At 40.0% G+C, this 19,552-nt stretch overlaps 1 protein-coding gene across 2 annotated transcripts in view; it reads right to left on the reverse strand.

The window, feature by feature from the left end:
* Positions 1-19,552, reverse strand: part of DAAM2 (dishevelled associated activator of morphogenesis 2) — a 204,899-nt gene that overhangs the window by 112,472 nt on the left and 72,875 nt on the right. For both annotated transcript variants that reach the window (XM_059467440.1, XM_059467439.1), the window contains one exon: positions 7,793-7,995. In XM_059467440.1, coding sequence (XP_059323423.1) covers positions 7,793-7,966 — 174 coding nt within the window. In that variant the 5' untranslated portion in view covers positions 7,967-7,995. The remainder of the gene's footprint in view (positions 1-7,792; positions 7,996-19,552) is intronic.

Consider the following 19,552-nt stretch of genomic DNA (forward strand, 5'->3'; position numbering starts at 1 on the left):
AAGCTTCTTATAGTGTATTAAAATCAGAGATTTCAATATGCAAAATACATGTCCACATGTATTTTGGTGTTAGAAACACATATAAAGCATAACCAGCATTACAAAAACCTCTCTGTAGAGCAGGAAGAAAAGAAGAAACATATCCTCCACGTGAAAAAATTAAAAAGAGGAATCCTGAGTATGTACAAACTTGGACTATGCTGGACATAAAGGAATTTTGTGCACAACTAGCCAGACTTTGATACCATGAAGAGCTTTTACCTCCTGAGCCTTAGTACCCTTTGCTTCAGAAATTTTAAACCACCTGGTTCTTTTGCCATTATTATAATAGAAGACAATTGCATCTGAGTGCGTGAAAAATATTGATCTGCCAACTATAAACTAAGCCAAAAGAAAGGGATGTCTTTGTGGGCTGCCCACCATCAGTGAAGAAAGTGATTCACAACCTCAAAATTTTGGACTGTTTCTACTTTCAGAGACAGCATCTTCTACTCAGAGGGCAATGCCAAGGCTTCTTCCTGGATATGAGCCTCTTTTCAGGAAACTTCTGCCTTGGTCTCACCAGAAGCATTTTCTTACAACCTCCACTGGTTCATCCTCATTAAGTGCAAGAAAGGAAGTAATAACTGGGGTGGGGAGTCTCCACTGAGCCAGGCCCAGCAAAGCCTTCTAGTTTGCTGAAGTCAGAGCTCATCAAATACAAATAGAAATTAAGGACCTCTCCAGCTGTCAATTGTGTTTGGCATAACCCTTCCTGACAGATTAGGTAGATTAATTAATTACAGAGAAGCACATAAGGTATGAGGGATGGGAAGAGGGCATTAAATAACTTCCTCTTATGGGAAAAACAAAATAGAGGGACTTTTAAATTATGGTTGCACAGAAATTTGCATTTAGCAACAACTCAAAGCTGCAGGCCAGTCAGAGGCATAGTCTGAAACTATGATTTACATGCAGGGCAAGTGACACAGAAAGTAAATCCCTGTATTCAAATGAATCCAGCATTAGGACAGAATGACTCAAAAGACTAATAATTTGAAATTAAACACTTAGACCTTGGTAACATGCATGAATTTAAATGAGAATAAATGTGGTTTAAAATGCACATGACAAGTGTTTGCGGGTTGAAGCAAGGAGCTATCATGCATGTCTTTCTAAGTCAATCTTTCAATGAGAAACTAAGGACTTAAATAAGCTTCAAACATAGAAGATACTTTTCTGGAAAGGTGTTGCTCCATGCTGAGCCAGAATAGGTAACACTGCATCTCTGCTTCCCAGAAATATTACAAGAGCTGGAGGAGAAATAGGGAACATTTTTCTTCAAGCCCAGCAGAAAATATATAGAAAAAAACCTGATGCCCTCTTGTTCTTACATACATTGACAAATATTGTCTATATTCACATGAAAGATCATAGTGGAAGCATTTCTTGAACTTTTTACCACATAAATACTCTTTCAGGCTGCAGAGCCAAAAATGGGGCCTCACAAACACTGCCACAGCTAGGACTTGGCAAGCTTGAGTGGGACTGGTGATATATGGGAGTGCTTATTCAATGCGGTGAAGCCTAGTTTTCATCTGAGCTTTATGTTGTATCCATTACACTAAATGGTCTGCAAGGGAGAACCAAGCATGAAGGGAACTTGCTACTTCTAAGTCAGCTGTTTGCAGTGGAAACCACTACTACAGTTACTTAGGTTTGGATCTCATCTCCCTGTAGCTGCTGAAGGTATGTTATCCAGTGTGTGCCAAACTTATGCCTTGCTCAGAAATTGCTTTGCTTCCTTTGACAAAGTAAATAAATAAAAATTCCCATATGCTTCCATGATTTACCTTTCTTTCAATATAAAACCCCTTTCCTTTCTTTTCTCAACTTTCTCTTCTCTGGGAAACAAGACAATAATCACAGAGTTTTACTCTCTTTTAAGGCAGAGAAGGAACAGATGTGAATAGATTTCACAGAGAAAGCAAAGATCAGAATTTTTCCAAACTTTATGCTACTGTTCAATTCATCCAATGCTAATATAAGCATGTCTATGGTGACCTCACTGTTCCTTTGCCTCTGTGCTGAGAGAATTAGCACAGATATCAGTTGTGTGGATGGCTCATGTACTCAGAGAAGACTAATAAACTCTTTTCAGCATTCTGGCACTAAAGTGCTCACAAATACTAGCTTGGTGTGTTGAGAAATCAAGAGATCACTGTAACACACAAAACGGGAGCAAACATCAGCCTACTTCCATAGTTCTGTTTCAGGAAAAGATGAAGACACTGATTTACTTAGGAAGGGATTTGTTCACTGCCATTTTTTTCCAGGTAGACACCTTGGCTAGATCGTCTTTAATTCAGAAGGTGAGCCAACTTTGATGCTTAAGCATTATATTTCATATAATGAACTCAGAGGTGATGAGATGAAAGACTAAGAGTTGAATTTAGGGTTGTGTCAAGAAGGGACACACTTTGACGTTCTTGTGGTCACTGTTGCAGGGCACTTCAGACAGAAACCAAGGTCACAGTTTCAATCATGGCTCCCAGAATGGGCTGAGGGAAGGACAGAGACCGTGATTCAGCACTTGCTTCCATCTTCATTTAATTGCACTCAGGCAATATTACAGGGAAAATATGGGTTTGATTTCAGTGGTCTTATTGTTCAGGAATATATAGCTGTTCCATAGCCATCTTCTCTACAAAATCTGGGGGTTTTGGATAGGATCAAAACACTAGATCTAGAGAGGGAGAGAGAGAAGAGTGTATGCTGCCTCACCTGAGCAGCAACCTATCTCTCTCAGCAATTCAATGGATGAGAAGAAGTTTAAAGGCAAGCCAAAACAGATGGTGGATAATCCTAAATTTTTTAAATATAGAGACTTCCTAAGTATTTATACTACTCCTCAACAGTAAATAATGTACCTTCAGATTTTATGCCCAAAGTATCTATTAAGTTTTGTTCTGGAAAAGCCTGTGAAGAGGGTACATATCAATATGAACAAAAAGCACCCAGAAAGTCAGTAAAACTCCTTGCTTAGGGACTTAGAGAAAAAAAATATAAAAAAAGAAAAGAAAAATTAAGGAGGGAAAAACTCCCAAATTGAAAATTAAGTGGATTCAAATACAATGTAAGAGAAACGGTGACAGGGAATTCCAGTCCAACATCCCACCTGAGCTAAAATGCGAGAATGCTTCAAGAGCAGATAAAACCACAAAAGTATAGCAGTAAGCATTTCTCAAATCTTTCCCAGTATAAGAATCTCATGTGCTGAAGGAACTCATTCAAGTTTGAAGGATATAATGACACTATCAACTTTGAAAACGTAAACTTAAAAGACGATTCAATTTCTTCCCCAAGGACCTTGCATCTTAAAATAAGGATTTTTGCACTGCACCTTCTCAAATACCATGACCATGTCACAGTCACTAACTAAACAGAAACAACAAAAGCACAAGCTTTTCACACTGCTCTTTTCTCTGTGCTAGTATTCTTCAATTTTTTTTTTGTTTGTTTTTTCCGAATTGCTACCATTTAAGTCACCCTTCCTGGTACAGTCTGAGTTACAACCTGGGAGCGGGCTGCTGTAATAAGAGATCTAGATGGCAAAATCTTTAGTGTCAAGCAGCACACCACCTTTAACCATCTAGAAGAGTCTTGGATTCTAACAACAATGAGAAAGTATCAAAATCCACTGTGACAACAATACACTGCTGCTAACAAATATGAACAAGGACATGGAGAAGCTGTTCCATGAAAAAAAGTTAGTTCCTTTGCCTTATAATAGTTCTTCCAGATCCTTCTGTAGTTTCTGTAGAAGGGAAAACGTGTCTAGCACAGATATTTTTGCCAGCAGGCACAAAACCATTTTGGAGCCCACCAACAGACCACTATCTGCAGCAATACTTTGTCACTGTATGGAAACAGAAGTGATGCTGGTCACATCAGCCTCGACGGTCAGGTAGGGCCAGTTTCACAATTTGCAAGGTACAGGACCAGTCCACACACTCTGCTGCCTAGAGCGTCCCTCTCTGCTTGTCCATTGAAGGGAATATGCTAAAGCTAGCTGTTCTGTCCTCTTTCAAAAGAGCAGCCTTCGGAGGACAAAACTTGTGGTCATAAATATTTTTGTTTGCTTTGTATTTTGTGCATCTAGACTTTGATAAGAACTTACCTGTACTGCTACCACTGCATTCATCCCAAGGCAGTCACTGCCAGCAGATGGCCTGAGAGTGGATAAATCACCTCCTGTCTTAGTCCAAACCAAATCATTCCAAATCACCATAAGCCATCATCTTCATTCAGACCTATTCTATGCACATGTTCCCAGTGCAATAAACCAAGTCAGAATTTAGCGCCCACCAGGAATAACTATTTCTGTTTTAATTTTCTAATTAATCAGAAAAGGCATAAACACAGGATCCAGATCAACTAATACATAAGCCTAGAATTGTTTTCCTGGTTGAGTGGCAACAAGAGCAGCCATTTCAGCTGAACTCAGCATCAGCTTATCATCTCACAGTCACTGCCTTGGTCACAGTCCAGTCAGGCAGCTGCCATTACATAGCTGCATGGTCTGGGTACATCTCCCAAACAGAGTAGCTCACACATGTGTATTTGCCTCAGTCTGGAGGCTACACAAACAAGTTTGAAAGCTTGCAATGGGTCATTCCTAATTTCTTTCCCTTGAAAAATGGACATCTCCAAATTCACTTTTCATGGTACTAGTTTAAGTAGCACAACAAAAACAGAAGACATGCTCCTGATCCTCAAAATGCTAGTTTTCCTCAGAAAGGGAGGTAGAAACATACTGAATATTTACTGGATTGGAAAATTCATCACAAGGGAGACTTCTCCAGCACAGCTATGCTTAGCTTTTCTTGTGATTAACTCTTCCATGGGAAAAATGCCCCAGATTTTAACTGCAACAAGGGAAAAAAATAAGGTTTTTAAAAATTCATTCAACCACACCGATGTTTCATTATACCCTTTGCAGAGCAGATGGCAAGATGATGCTATACCCCCTGGGCCTGCTTCAGGGAGCTAACACAAATGCTCTTCTCACTACACATCTCAGATGATGTTGGTGTCATCATTTCACTTGGGGATTTGGGTCAAAAGGCTTTACACTCAAATCTGGTTTCTATATAGTACAAGTGCACCCCGACTAGACCCTAACGGATAAGCAGCAGGGAGCGAGCACACAGCACAGAGCTCTCTCAGGCACTTCCAGGTCGCTGATTTACCCTGCTGCATTTACAGGCTGAATCTTTCTAATCCAATTAAAATCTCATCTGAGCTGTCAATACAGATGTAGCCTGGTTTATTTTAGTGTCTCATAGAACATGCATTAATCCAGGCCTGTGGACAAACTAGGCCTTCTAGGCAAAGTCTGCATTTTGCCAGCCCAGTTTCCAGCCCAGGTTCTCTCACACATAGAGCCCTCAACTGCTCTCATGTTACCCGCCTAATCAGGAACTCCTATGGACATGCACTGCCATCCTATCTGGCTGCTTCATAAAAATGTGTGATGTACACCATTACCCTTCTGAAAAATAGCACTTTTCTCTCCCATCTCACTTCTCATGCAATGATGGCTAGGGTACTATCATTAAATATAAGAACTGAATATGATCTGTTTTCATTTCAATGGCTTCATTTGTTTGAAATGCATATGCCAGTTACAAGCTGTCAGCACATTTAATAAGTTATAGCAAAAACCAACAACTCTCAAACTACTGGGGCCAAAAATTTTTACAGATCATCACATATATTTGTCATTAAATTTTGCACCAGAAACATTATAAATTATACTTCTTAATAGACTTCCATAAGGCAGCTGTGAGCTGTTTTGCCACAAGCAAGCACGTGGAACACCAGTGTTTGCCAGACATAAAACTAGAAGTTAAAAGCATCATTAATACCACCACAAACTCTCAAACTTCTCATAAAACTGATACCCTTCACGGTAAGCAAAATCCCAGCAGCAACTCAAGCAGGTCTTTCACTATGACCCAAAGGTAAACAAGTTCAAAGTTTAGCAAGCCAAGTTCAGGAGCAAAGCACATCTGTTGGTGACGTCTTCAGCAAGGCTAGATTGAATGCTTCAGCGGATCCTGGTACTGGAGAGAGCTGAACTTTGATACAGCAGTTCAAGCTTTGCATGCGAAAACCAGTCGTTAAGCAGCATCCAGAAATAAATTGTCAGCAGAGCAGATTACAGATTACACTCTTACTCTTGAGAGATACCTGTCACCACCAGGAATTCTCCACAGTCAGACAGCTGCATTTTCTAAGAGGGACTCAAGTAGTCTCACATGAGAAGAAAACTGACCTAAATATAGACCAGAATTTTGTGAAATATTTCCATAAGAGGAGATTCTCTTTGCAAATTAGTTCAAAGGAAGTAGACTCTTCTGCTGAACACATTATTCTTCCTGAAACAGCTGCAAATCCTATTGACTCATTTCTATGCCCCTGCCACAGAATACTGAAAATCCTAATGTGTACTGGGGAAGTGTAAAGTTAATGGAAAAGAAATCCATACCCATTTACTATGTACACAGAGGGCAACTTCCAACTGAGGAAGTCCTTGAGATGAAAACTATTAGAGGGTTGGAGAGTATCCTGGAAAAGACCACCCTATGGCCACACCTTATAGTCTCCAACACCTTACATTTTTCCCCTAGCCATTTGCTTTGGATCCCATCTTGAACCTGAAGCCTGGGCTAGGATGTCAGAACCACTGATCTGACAAACCACAGCTGTCCCTGTATTTGATATGGCAGACTATAGTTGCCCATACACTAACCTCCAGTTGCTTATGCAAATGACATGGTTCTTTTCATTGCTATAGCATTTCAAAGCTCTGGTCACAGACAAGAATTTATTGGGCTAATGTTACAAGTGTAACATAGGAAGACTACTGGCAAATTCCTCTAATGCTGAGATCCAGTATTTTCTGTTCCTCACCTCAGTTGCACTCCTCAGGCATATACACACTTACAGATATCTCACTTTACATAAGCTCCAGTCTCAGAATGGTAATGAGAAACCTAATCAGCTGCATCAAATGGGCATCACCTTTACGACACAGTTTGCAAAACAACCCAGCCCTATGACCTCTGCCTGTGTTTTGCATTCCGGCTGAACAAGAAGACAAAGACAGTGAAGTCATTTGATGCCAGGCATGAAAAGCAAGTGTCTGGCTCCTGGAGTCTGCAACATTTACCACAAAAGAAAACAACAAAGTTCATCTGAAATAATTCCTTCTCTTCCTGTTTATGGCTGTTGCTGCAACAGCACCATTTCATGGTTCAAAGGCAGCTGTGTGATGAAACATAATTAGCATGGTCACCTGATTCTTATACCTCACCAGCAGAATGCTACTCATCAACAAAACCAAATAGCCCTCACTTTACAGATCTGCAAACCCTAAGATTTTCCACGTCATTACACTATACAGCAGATTTTATCCCAAAGCTGTAAACAAGAAATTGACTGTCAGCTCTCTCCAGAGAACTTGAGAAGTTCCTACTAACATACCCAATCCTACATGGTGCTATGAGAATAAATAAGCACATTTAAACATTTTATTGTACTTATACTCAGTGCCACTATCATCCATCCTGTTGCTTGCCATCTTTCTCCTACCAAATTACTAGTCATAAAAGAATGAAAAGGTTTTATTAAAAACTTCAACAGAAGCACTCTAATAAATCTCTTAAATCCTCTTATTCTTATTACTCTTTTAAAGGGAAAAGTCCATCCACCTCATAAATATATCAATCTGTCAGCAGAAACTTACCACAAGTTCAGCGAATCTGGCATTGAGCTCTTCTGCTGGTGGGATTGGGACAGAAAACTCAAGGAATTGGAGGGGATTATTGTCCTTGAGGTTGATTTCAGGGAGGTCGCTGCCTCCAAAACAACAAAGAAACCCCAAGGCATGGCGATTCCTCTTCCGGGGGGCCATGATCATGGTGTATGGTGCTATCTTCTAATCATGTTCTGCAGAAAAAAAAAAAAAAAAACAAAACAAAACCAACAGACATTAGATGATAAAAAAGACTGCTGAATCTGTGCAGCTCTGTGCAGTTAGAATGGCTGTCACTGGAGGAACAGATGGAAGAGGACAGAAGGATCTGATAACCAAAAGAACAAAATAAACACTCAAGCCAGATAAGGTAGCTAGGCCTTCGTATGGTATTAACATGTTCTTCCAAGGCAGTGTAGAATTGCTTCTCCCAGTTCTTCTGAAAAAAAGATTCTACCAACTCAGTGTGGAATTCCCCAGCAGGTAGATTTGTCAGCAATGCTCAGTAGCCAAGGCTGAATGCTACCACAGAACGCTAATATCGGCCTTTTTCTCACTACTACAATAAAGGAAAGAAACTACCAGAAGGAAAAAAAAACATGTATGGGAGAATTTTCCAAAAGCATGGGAAGAATGTTCCAAAAGTATCCCATTTGAGCAAAATAAAATGAACATGAAAAAATGAAGCAGACATCAATCTTCCACCACTGCAGAGCCAGACCACCAAACTTTCACTTATTCCTTCACAGCCAGGAAGGTAGGACTATCACTGCAGGACCATTTTGTTCATCCCATTTTCAAACACATGTAAATAGTTTGGGCTGCTTTATGTATTCAGAGAAGAAACAGCACAGTGCTAATGCATGTCTTTAGATTTACATTTGAGCTGCCAGATCCCATCTTGACAGAACCTGGCTAGAGAGGCTTTGGTATCAGGAGTAGAAAGAGAGGCAGAAGGAGAAGCTGGGAAGTGACTGATTTCACTACCACACAACACCGTTTGTGAGCAGCCCATCCAAACAGGAAGTCTCCTGCCAGCAGTTTGAAAGGAGGGATCTGTGCAGTGCACAGAGAGCCACATATTTTGCCCTTTTAAGGGACTTGTTGTTTGACAGCTCAGGGGCTTATTTGTGTTATATTTTTAAGGACTTCACTTTTTCACTTAATCTGCAGAATAAGCCATATCCTTAGAGAGTAAATAATTAAAGCTTGTTGTGAAGCTGGTCTCCCTGGGCACAGGGCAGGGGAGCAGGAGGGAGGTGGCAGGTGAACCTAACCACAGGATGCTGGATGCTGTATCAGCAAAAACACAGCTGAGCTTTGTCATCAGAGCAGCTGCTGCCCTAACCTGCCCTACAATGCTTTGGTCTGTTTGCTTGCCAGAACAAGGCTGCTTTGAGCTTTCATAGAGACTGAGTAGCTGTGCAAGGAAAAGCACCTTTGGGACAGCAGTTGCATAGTGGGACTTAACATACAGAGCACAGCCAGCTCTCCAGGGATGTTTTGTGCAGAAACTGGCATGCTTGCTTAAAAAAAAAACAACCTAAGCAACAAACAACAGCCAAAAAAAGTCCAAACCATCCAAACCTCTACCCTTATGGCACTATGTGCTTAGCAGGAACCACCTGCCCTACTCTATGCTAGGATTAATTTATCCAGCACATTCTCTTATGCATTGGAGAGTCATCAGCTGCAACTCTCAGGCAGCTGAAAGAAAAGCAAGCTGGTAAAAAGTACTGTCTTCTGGCATGCCCACTCTGCGTTGCTCTCCATGCCAGATCTGCAAGGGGTGTTATGTCCCAGCAGGATTCACTAGAGCAGGATGTTGCTGGCTTCAAAAGCCCATTCATAAAAACATTGGGTTCTCACTAGGAGATGCCAAAGGTCAACTTAAAACTGAACTGGTCATTGACACAGCTTCAGTCAGCAAAACCAAAATGCCCTCAAATCTGTCACAATGATGTGCATGGCAATTTGTGTTTCCTCTCAATAGTGGACACTTGAGAGATTCAGCTACTAAAAGATTTCACAATAGAGCCTCAGAAATTAAACTTGTGCACTACAGACCATCTTCTCAAGTATTATTATTTCAAGTGCAATGCCCTTTATGGCAACCTGGTCATGACTGAGATTAAAACCAATTAGTTTGACAAAACTCTCTTTTGGAAGGAACTGAATTCAATGGGACAAAATTGATTTACATGCAATACAACTACACTTGCATCAATTCAGTTGCAACCAAGCTCTGGCCCACTGTCTAAAGGCTTCCCCACCAACCATCAAAGAACCAGCATTCTCTGGGGCAAGGACAATGAATCCTCCTTGGAACTGGCTGAGCCATTGGAACGATAGGACCATAACAACCTCCTTCATGAGCTCAGGTCAAGGCTCTGGTATAAACTTTGCCAAAAGAGGTACCTTACCAGGAAATGAGAACTATGTGAATGGATGTGAAGCTCAACATTTTCTACAGGGTAAGTACAGCCCTGGTCTGGCTACCACAGGTTGTCCTGCACTGGAATTTCATTACTTGGCTCTCCTCTTAAGCAAGTTCATCTAAGAGGTTGTCAGTCTCCAGGCCTTCCCCATCCATAATGCTGAGAAACACACAAGCTGATGTTTGTTACTGTGATTTTTTTTACAGAATCTGCAGTTCCTTGGGATCCACACTTGTGAAACTCAAGGCTACTTAATTTTTATTACCCTGCAAAAGTATGCAGAGCTCACATGGACAATAAGCTCACTTCTGCAAAGCATCATTCCATTGAACAACTCATACTCTTAACACTGGCATTTTCCAGGTGCATCTATAGGCAGCAGGCATGAAATTCATACTAACATAGAGGGGTAAAATAACACTTTTGTACTGCTTACACACTGTAATTGTGTGGATAGGTGAGGTGCCCGGATGCTTTCAAAATACAAACAATTGAGGACTGCTACAGAGGAATCCAGCACAGGTATTTTAGAATCAAATCACTGAAGGAATGAATGAAAGAAATTTCTAAGTTGGAGCACTGTCTCTCTAAAATTAAACTTGCCAGTAAAGTAGATGTCCTTCAGAATCCTGTAAGTTGCACCGTTGATGCTATTTAATAACTAATTAAAACTTATTTATTTTGTTGGGGATCAAAAAAAATTTTTTTTCTAATTACCTCCAAGTTTCCTTTCCCTATTTTTGCCTTTCCTCTCTCAAGAATCAAATCTGGGAAAAATGTGCTTCCAAAGAATGAGGAGGGTGGGAGACAACAAAGAAAATGAAGAAAAGAGCAACTTCCATTTTTCTGAGTGGCAATTGACAGCAAAGCTGATATAAAAATTTATGAAAATAACAAGAAGTGGGGGGGTTTCCTCTAATAAAAGTTCTATTGCCTCTCAGCTTCAGGCAAGTAAAAACGAAACACACGCAATTACGTATTTCTATATATATACACCCCCAGTGAGAATCAATAGGAAATCTCTCTCTGGAGAGAATCCCACTATTACACACAACTCCCTCCCACAGCTGTTCTCAGTTCTACTGTTTTGCCCTTTTGCACAACACAAACAAGTTGCTGTCATTTCAGCAGCTAACCACGCACCCGCTCCTCACAGCAATCCCTCTCCTGCTTCCCAGCCCCATCTGTGGTTCGGCTCAGGTCAGGAGTCACAGCCTGGAACTCTGCCCAAGGCCTATTTATAACAACGTCCTCTTCCTCTGACAGGGTGTACGTGTTCATTTCTAAACCATTTGGCCCAGTGACCAAACATAATTTAGCTAATGCAATTTTTCCAACCCTTATCAGAAGTTTTAGCCCCATGGGATCAGATCCATGCTAACTGCACACGAGGATCCTCTTTCAACTGCTTTCTGAGTTGCTTCATAAGCCTCACTCTTCTCTTCATTCTCATCTCAGAGATTGTAATTTTCATGCCAACATATGCTAAATAAGCAATGTTCCCCTAAAAGTAAGATACCTAAAGCAACTGCTCTGCCAGCAGCTCTCCTGTGCAAGACAGCTGATTATTGTAGATTTTATCTCACTGTTCTGTCCTTCAGTACACTTAATAGCCAGAGCATAACTGTAACTAAAACAGAGAAAATTACTTTTGTATCACTGCCTTTGGAAAAAGGAAAAAAAGAGAACTCAGTGGGTAACTAAAAATACACAGTCTTGCAAAAAATAGTTCACAACATAAGGAAGCATTAATGGTCAACACTTTCAGAGCTTTATCTCTACTGATCATCAACAGACCCACGATGTCAGTGCATGCAGCCATAGCTCTCATCTGAGTGGGGAGCATGGGACTAAACATATGATGAAGAATCACTGCCCACACTAGCTTATACGAACAAGAAAGGTAATAAAGTTAAAAATTTCCATTTCCCTGTAATTTATCTATCTTTGTCTGTGGCAGGATAAAACATATACATGTAAGGTGTGATCACTCATGTAGAAAGAAATCTGAAGTCAGAGTTGTTTAGAACACAAGCCAACTCACCCACAACTCCTAAATCTAAGTTAAAACTCCAAATTATTCAACTATTAAGTAATAAACCATGAGAAGTTCCTGGTATTAAAAGAGCTCCCTAGATCATCACTTATTGATGATGAAATGGAGGAAATAAGCACCAAGCTCAAAACTGCCTGCATGTAGACACTGGATAAAGGGAAAGAGCTACCTACTGATCCTATGCTCAGCTCCCTGGGCCACATTGCTTCTTCAGTACACAGATGGTGAAATGATGAGCTTCATGGCATGATTTAATTACCATGGGAATTTTCCATGGAAGTCACATGTAATGTGACAGATGTCAGATACACAACATGGCAATTGCAGCAGGGGGGATGGGGAAAGGCAGCAGACAAGCAATCTGTTTGTTGCACATGTAATAATAACCCAACTCCTTTGGTTTGGATAGGTACCCTACTAAGGAGCCTCCTGGCCTCCAGCGCACAAAACAGCAACAAAAAGCCCTGACCACTTAAAATCCACAAAGTTAAAACCTTATTTTTCAGGGAAGCTTCCTGAAGATCCATGGACACCTGCTTGCTACGTTGGACACGAAGGCACTGGAACCAAACCAAATCAACAGATTACTGGAAGTGATCTGGAAAAGAGCAGGGTCTGTGCAGCAATAGCTACTCAATCCCAATCAGCCATGGCCCACACGTAAGTTGTCACAGGACAGACGGCAGCTCAAATAAAGCTGTGCATTTTGAAGCTAGTTCATAGATTTTCCTTCTCCCAACACATTGAAACAAGAGTGCAGAGCTCTTGGTGCTTATGAGAACTTTGCAAGACAGTCCAGAAATTCACTGTTCGTTTCTTTTACACACCTTTTCATTAAAAATGAGATGGTTGATAATTTCAAAGCATTGCACAGACCTAAGGATTTTCTCCTATTTTATTTTTATTTATTTAATGTTTATTCATTTATTTGCCTCAGAAATAAGTCCTGAGATAAGGGAAAAGGCACAGACTATTTGAAGGCTGTCAGGTGTAGCTATATCCATGAACCTACTTACTGCAACGTGTCTGTCAAAAATCTCTTTATTTTTAATACTTTAAGGATGCTCAGGATGTGCTGGGTGACTAATGACCACTAATGTTAGTCTGTTAATACCCACAAATCCACTACGTCCCACCTTATACCAACTTATCAACACACAACAACAACAGAAAAAGAAAGCTAAAGAACTGTAAGAAACTTCTCTTCTGGAATACTATTTGCAACACTTTCCCTGCCTTCACCTAATGAGGGAAAAAAAAAAAAACTACAGAAAAATAAACAAACAAAACCAACCACCAAACAAAAGAAAGCAGGAAAAAAATACGCCTGCAGGTTCTTTCTGTTCCTCCTAATCATTAATCTATTCAAATTGTATTCACAGGGAAACTATTTCAAAAGAACAATCAAGATTCAAAACACAAAGCAATGAGAGCAACAAAGCAGTTAAAGTCAGGGTCATGAATTGGGTTAGCAATAACTATTTATTTACACCTTTTTTCTCACTCTTTAATGAAGTACAGATTAATACTTTTCTATGCTTAAATGAGGTGATCAAACAACCCATTCATTTTTTTACCTGCTAAGGAGTTATTTTATTTTTACAAAGGTACTATAACTGTGTCACAGTTTCCTATGACTTCACACAGAAAGGTGCACAGTCAAAACTAATTTTTTCTCCTAGACACCAAATGCTGAGTCTTAATTGTACTCTTGCATCTCATTTATAGACAAGTAAATCTATGCATCTTTAACATTTCTGAATGGTGATATGACCACCACAGCTTAGACTGCTAACAAAACAAGTAAAACTCACAGCTTAACTCTTTATCCAGGACAAGCACGTCCTTCATCTCCTCAGGGTCTGATTGTACTGCAGATTTGCATCCTAATTTATCAATTCCTCACTGAGGCATGCTTGCTAGCAATCCAAACCACCATGGTGGAGGAACGAACAGGATTGCATACTGCCTAAAAATGTAATCAACCTTGCTGGTTTGCATGAAGTAGTGTGGACTCCTTACCCCTCTCCATATTTCTTCCAAGTTCTCTGGTGTTGCAGCACTGCAGTGTCAGTAACATTTACACATACCCTCCCCTTCCTTCTCAATCAGAAAGTCACTGCTACCAACATCAATTTTCTTGTCTTCTTCATCATGAACCACATTTGTTATATTCATATACCTCACCAAAGATAACTCATTCCCTTCTACTAAGAAAAAAAAAAGTTGCTCCTTTGTAATCTTACTTCTCCCTTTCTTTCTTTTCTACCAGTTTTAGTTTTATTCTCTATTATTTCACTGTTTCATTACAATATCCTCATTTTTTTCATGACAACTGTTAGAATTGAAATGGCTTCCTGTAGTCACTTCCTATGCTCACACTATAAAACCTTTTTCTTTTTTAAAGCAGATATTGAAGATAAAAATACTTCTAAAGAGACACCTACTGCATGACACAAGCTGCAAAGCCTGCATCACACTTCATATATGTTTTATTTTGTCTGTATTTTACTTTATTGTCCTAGCTGTGGCACTGAGGTTGTAGGTACTCCAGTGTAGGGTCTTACTCTTCTGCTTAAACCAGTTATTTTACAGTGTCAAACAGACTGGGAACAAACAGAAATAAAAGCAGTAGGCCTGCAAAAAGGTAATCAACTGGCTGGAAGCTGGCCAGGCCAAAACAGGCTCACCCCCCCAGTAATGATGCTGCTGCAGAGACAGCATTTAGCAGTGTCCACTAGTCTAGCATGGATAAATTAATTCTTTACAAAATAATGGAATTTATGCAGTGATTTCTCCTACCACAGCATTAGCTTCACTAGATGGGCTGGTTTATAATGTCCCTGTTCATCAAATTGCTGTGGCTGTGACCCAATGGGAAATACACTGCATTGAAAAAAACCATAGAAAAAAAAATTCCACAAACCCCACAGATGGCACCTCAAGACCCAATTCTGACTAAGGATAAGACCATGAAGCAGCAAGTATTTTTAAACACTCTCTACAATTCACAGATTTTACTTTTGAAATAATTCAGATCCTAAAAATATTATTTTTAAGGCTTGACAAAATTATACAGTAATTCTAGGGCCATGAATTCAGGCCAAGGCTATAATTCTAGTTTGTGTCTATGCTACTCAACAGTGTATCTCAACTTCCTCTTCCAGAAGCTACAGACCTAGACGGTAGAGCCCAAGTTACACTCTCAATTTTCTTTACTTTCTTTTGGTGATGGGTACAACACAGTGATGCAATTTCACAAAAAAAAGTGTTGTGGAATTTGGAGTGCAAGATGAAGCTTTTATTCAAAATAAGAAATCATGGACTGAGGATTAAATGGATCATGCTGACATCAATTAAGCAGACACACACTGACAGCCAGAACCAGCACATCACTTCTTCAGCTTCAATGAAGACGACTGCTATTTTCCTCTACAGGGAGATTATTTCCTGTACCTTGTACAGGTCTTATGGTATGAAATGCCTTTAAAGTCATTGTATAACAATGACTCTAATCAGTAATGTCTGTCAGTTCTATCTAATAAGAGCAAGTCCCAAGGATGGAACATCCATACCCCCAGAGCAACATTTTTGATCAGTAAAGAACAAGGTGTCCCACTCTATCCTCTATTCCATAAGATCAGGAATACTAGTAAAGCTCTTTAGATTAGTACTAAAGCTTGATCTAGGAACTTATAATCTCTTCAATATTTCTATTGGAAAGAGTGGAGTTCAGTTACAAAGGAAGTCAACCCAGTGTTTCCCAGTAACACTACTGCCATGCTCAAAAGAATGAACGCACAAAACCCCATTACTAAGAGCGTCCCTGTCTTGTTTGGGTCATTGTAATTTTTCCATTCTGTCATTGCCCAATTATTTCCAGACATGATGTAACTATTTTGCCAAGGGATTTGGGAGTCAAAATGTTGCCGTTGTTGTCATCGTTATCCTGGGTGCTTGAATTTTCCAGACAAAATAAGCAGCTGAGGGCATTAGAGTGCCTCTACTGAGAGAGAAATACTCCGTAAGGACTGCCAAGGTGCTCCAAGAAAAACAAATAAATAGTAAAGGTCCAATTACATTCCCCCGAACTCCTTATTTCCATGTGAAATGCTGTTTTCTTATTCAGACAATTAGCAGAATAAAATTTCATCTGTGGTCTGATATCATCATAGCATTATTAAATTGATTTGCATTCTAGCACGCTGATCAAGGCCACTATGTGACTTAAAAACTCAACTCCAGTAGAAATGTGCCTTGATTATTACCACTGAAAACTAACCACAGATGTAGGTGTACCAGTGCTTACTTCACTATTGACAGGTAAATCAATTATCTGCACTGGTAAAACTTTCCTAAATGCCACACACACAGGAAAAAGCAATTCAGTCCTTATAGCAAATGGATATTACTGGGGGAAAACTCAACACAGAGACCATTTGGATTTTCACCTGGTTTTTGTGGATGGCACTGAATCTCTTCAAAACTGGTGTTCACCAATGCCACCTGTGAAAGCCGGGTTCCAGGCTGCAGAGCTGCCACCTTCCTGCTCAGTGCCCCAGCTAAAGCACAGTGTGCTTCTATGTGTCCCTGCAAACCTGTACATAATAAAATGGTGGCTCTCAGTTCTGTTCCACAGACTGAAAAGCCAATGATGTGGACAATGGTTAAAAACCTTCTTTAGTGATCCACTAATGAAAGAAACAGGCATTAGATGCATTCGCAAAGGGAATGGGTCTCAGGGTTTTTATGTTCACTCCATCTTCGAGATGGCTCCCATAGGTCAAGGCACAGACAGGGTGAAAATGTCATTGATTCTACATACCTACTTTTTAAACTACTCAGATTGCAGAGTTGTCAATTTGGTACCAAAAATAAATTCCCTGTAGAAAATCAAGTTAAGAAAAGGTCACATACAGCATTTTATTCCAGCATTTTTATTTTTCTTCAACATTCTGACCAGGGATACTCTGAGTTCAATGCCCTGAAACCTCAACATTACGCAAGTAGGTTTGAACTCCAAGCCAGAAGCTTGGTGAAACTGCTGAACTTTTAACCTAACGTGTCTTCATGAAGAATGGATATTTGGAAAGAGCTTTGCTCAAAGATTTTGGGTTGCTTCTGTGTGTATTTTTAAGTGACATCCAGATAAAATATATTTTCTGGCTGCTTCAGTATTTTCAGGAAGAGACTTTACTCCAACACTGAAAGCTGGTTTCAGAGGCGTGACGCACTGCTTTAGGTTTTGGGGCTGTCAAGTGTTTCATTGCAGTAAAGTGAACAAGGCTTCCTCTGTATTTCAGAGTCAAAATCTATGCTCTGAGTGACACAGGTGCTGATCAGTTACAAGGGTCTGAGAAGAAAACACTACCTAAAACCAGCCACCTTCCTTGCATGGTCAATGGGTGCTCTGGCCAAGAGCATTATGTGGAAAATAATGCAGTAAAAGGAGGGGCAGAGAGACCTCCCTTAGAATGCACAAATGTGAGGTTCTTATCTACAAAGCAGTGCCTATCCATGTGGTCTAGAGCATTTGAAAGACAGGAGTGTTGTGCCTGTGCCAACTGTGAACCTTCCCTCTTTCCAACCTTGAATAGCTCTAGCCTCCCAGATACCCATGGCAACAGCTCAAGTCCACATCAAGGCCCTGTAAGGTTCATGACTAAGAAACTTTTAAGTTCTGAAGTATATCTAAGGAAGACTTCCTAGAACTGTAATTGACCTCTAACACACTGTCCTTTCACAAGGATAGGTCATTTTAAAATGCATGCTCAGATACCCAAAGAAAACTGCAGCAAAAGTTTCGGTAGTCATCTCCAGACTTCTAAGTGTCTACAGCAAGTCAACAGCCTGTGTGAAAATACAGCAAGTTCTTTCAGCTTCTGAACCCAACCTACTTGTAGCTTGTTGACAAAGCTTGGAGCACACTCCACAGAAAACCAGATTGCAATATAAAATTCCCTCAGCTCCCCACCACAGCTGCACACAACTGGGGAAAAAACTCTAAAAATTCAACAAAACAACCAATCTGCTTCTAAACCACTACTTGCTCTGGATTCACAGCCCTCAGACATGATTCATAAAGAAGGCCCATTATACACAAGTAGATGAGAAACCTACCCTCTGTCAGAGAAAGGAACATGTTTATCCCCTGAGGGCTGCAAACATTGTGTATTGATGTATGTCTTTGCAAAGCATGTACCAATATCACTGCTTGCTGTCTCTAGTTTTGGATAGCACTGATTTATTCAATAGCTTATACAGGGTTTTATCTAAATCATCACTTCCTGCAGTTTGTTTTGTCACACCCTTTGGAAAGAGTGTATTTAAAACATACTTAAATCAATAATTTTTATTTATTTTACATCTTAAATTTATGGATGAATACATACAAACACAGTAAACAGTCATACATTGCCTCGTACAAGTTGAGGTCTTGGCTCTGCTGCCCTGGTCACATGCAAGAACATGTCTCACTGCAAGAAAGGCTGAAATTGCTGTTATTCCCTTTTTCTACTAACCAAAGAAGAGCCACAGCCAACCAGTACCAAAATCTTTTCAGTAACAAGAAGCAGCAGTATTTGCCCCTTTTCCTGCCCAAAAATCCATTTGAACAAGGAAGCAATCTCAATTTTCATAAAATTTTTGCCAACAGAGGGAACCGAAAATATCAGAAGCTCTGAAAAATCAAGACCAACTAGGTATTTGGTCTTGATTTTTCAGAGCTTCTGATGGCAAATTCAAGAAGAAAATTCAAGAAGAAAAACTTTTATATAATAATCTGCGGAAGAGCTGACAGCCTATCACTAGATTTTAACTATTGGCTGTTGTACCAGTAAATTTGAGATAAAAATGGCATTAATACCATGGAACCCTCATGTTTTACTTCCTTCCCTCCTCCCAGTCATTCATGTTACAAGCAAAGGGTCTATCACACTACAGCAGTGAATGCTTAAAACAGATAAAATTGTACAGAGAAGTGTATCCATCTCCAAACCCCTTAAAAAATAAACTAGCAGACGTATAAAGCAAACACTGAGTCCATATCAATGAGATACTCTTCTGGGTGAACTCTTCCCTAGTGCTTGCTCTGTCTATACCCTAACAACAGTCAAACACAGCCCGTAAGAAGCATGGATGCTGCCCAGGAAATGTTCTTACTGCTGGGTTTACAGTGTCATCAGCTATTAATCAAAAAAAGCTCCACTGGGATAACCCCAGAATGAAACAAATTAAGAAATGCACATCTAGAGAAGG

Source organism: Ammospiza nelsoni, chromosome 3, assembly GCF_027579445.1.
Source record: "Ammospiza nelsoni isolate bAmmNel1 chromosome 3, bAmmNel1.pri, whole genome shotgun sequence".
NCBI classification, from domain to species: domain Eukaryota; kingdom Metazoa; phylum Chordata; class Aves; order Passeriformes; family Passerellidae; genus Ammospiza; species Ammospiza nelsoni.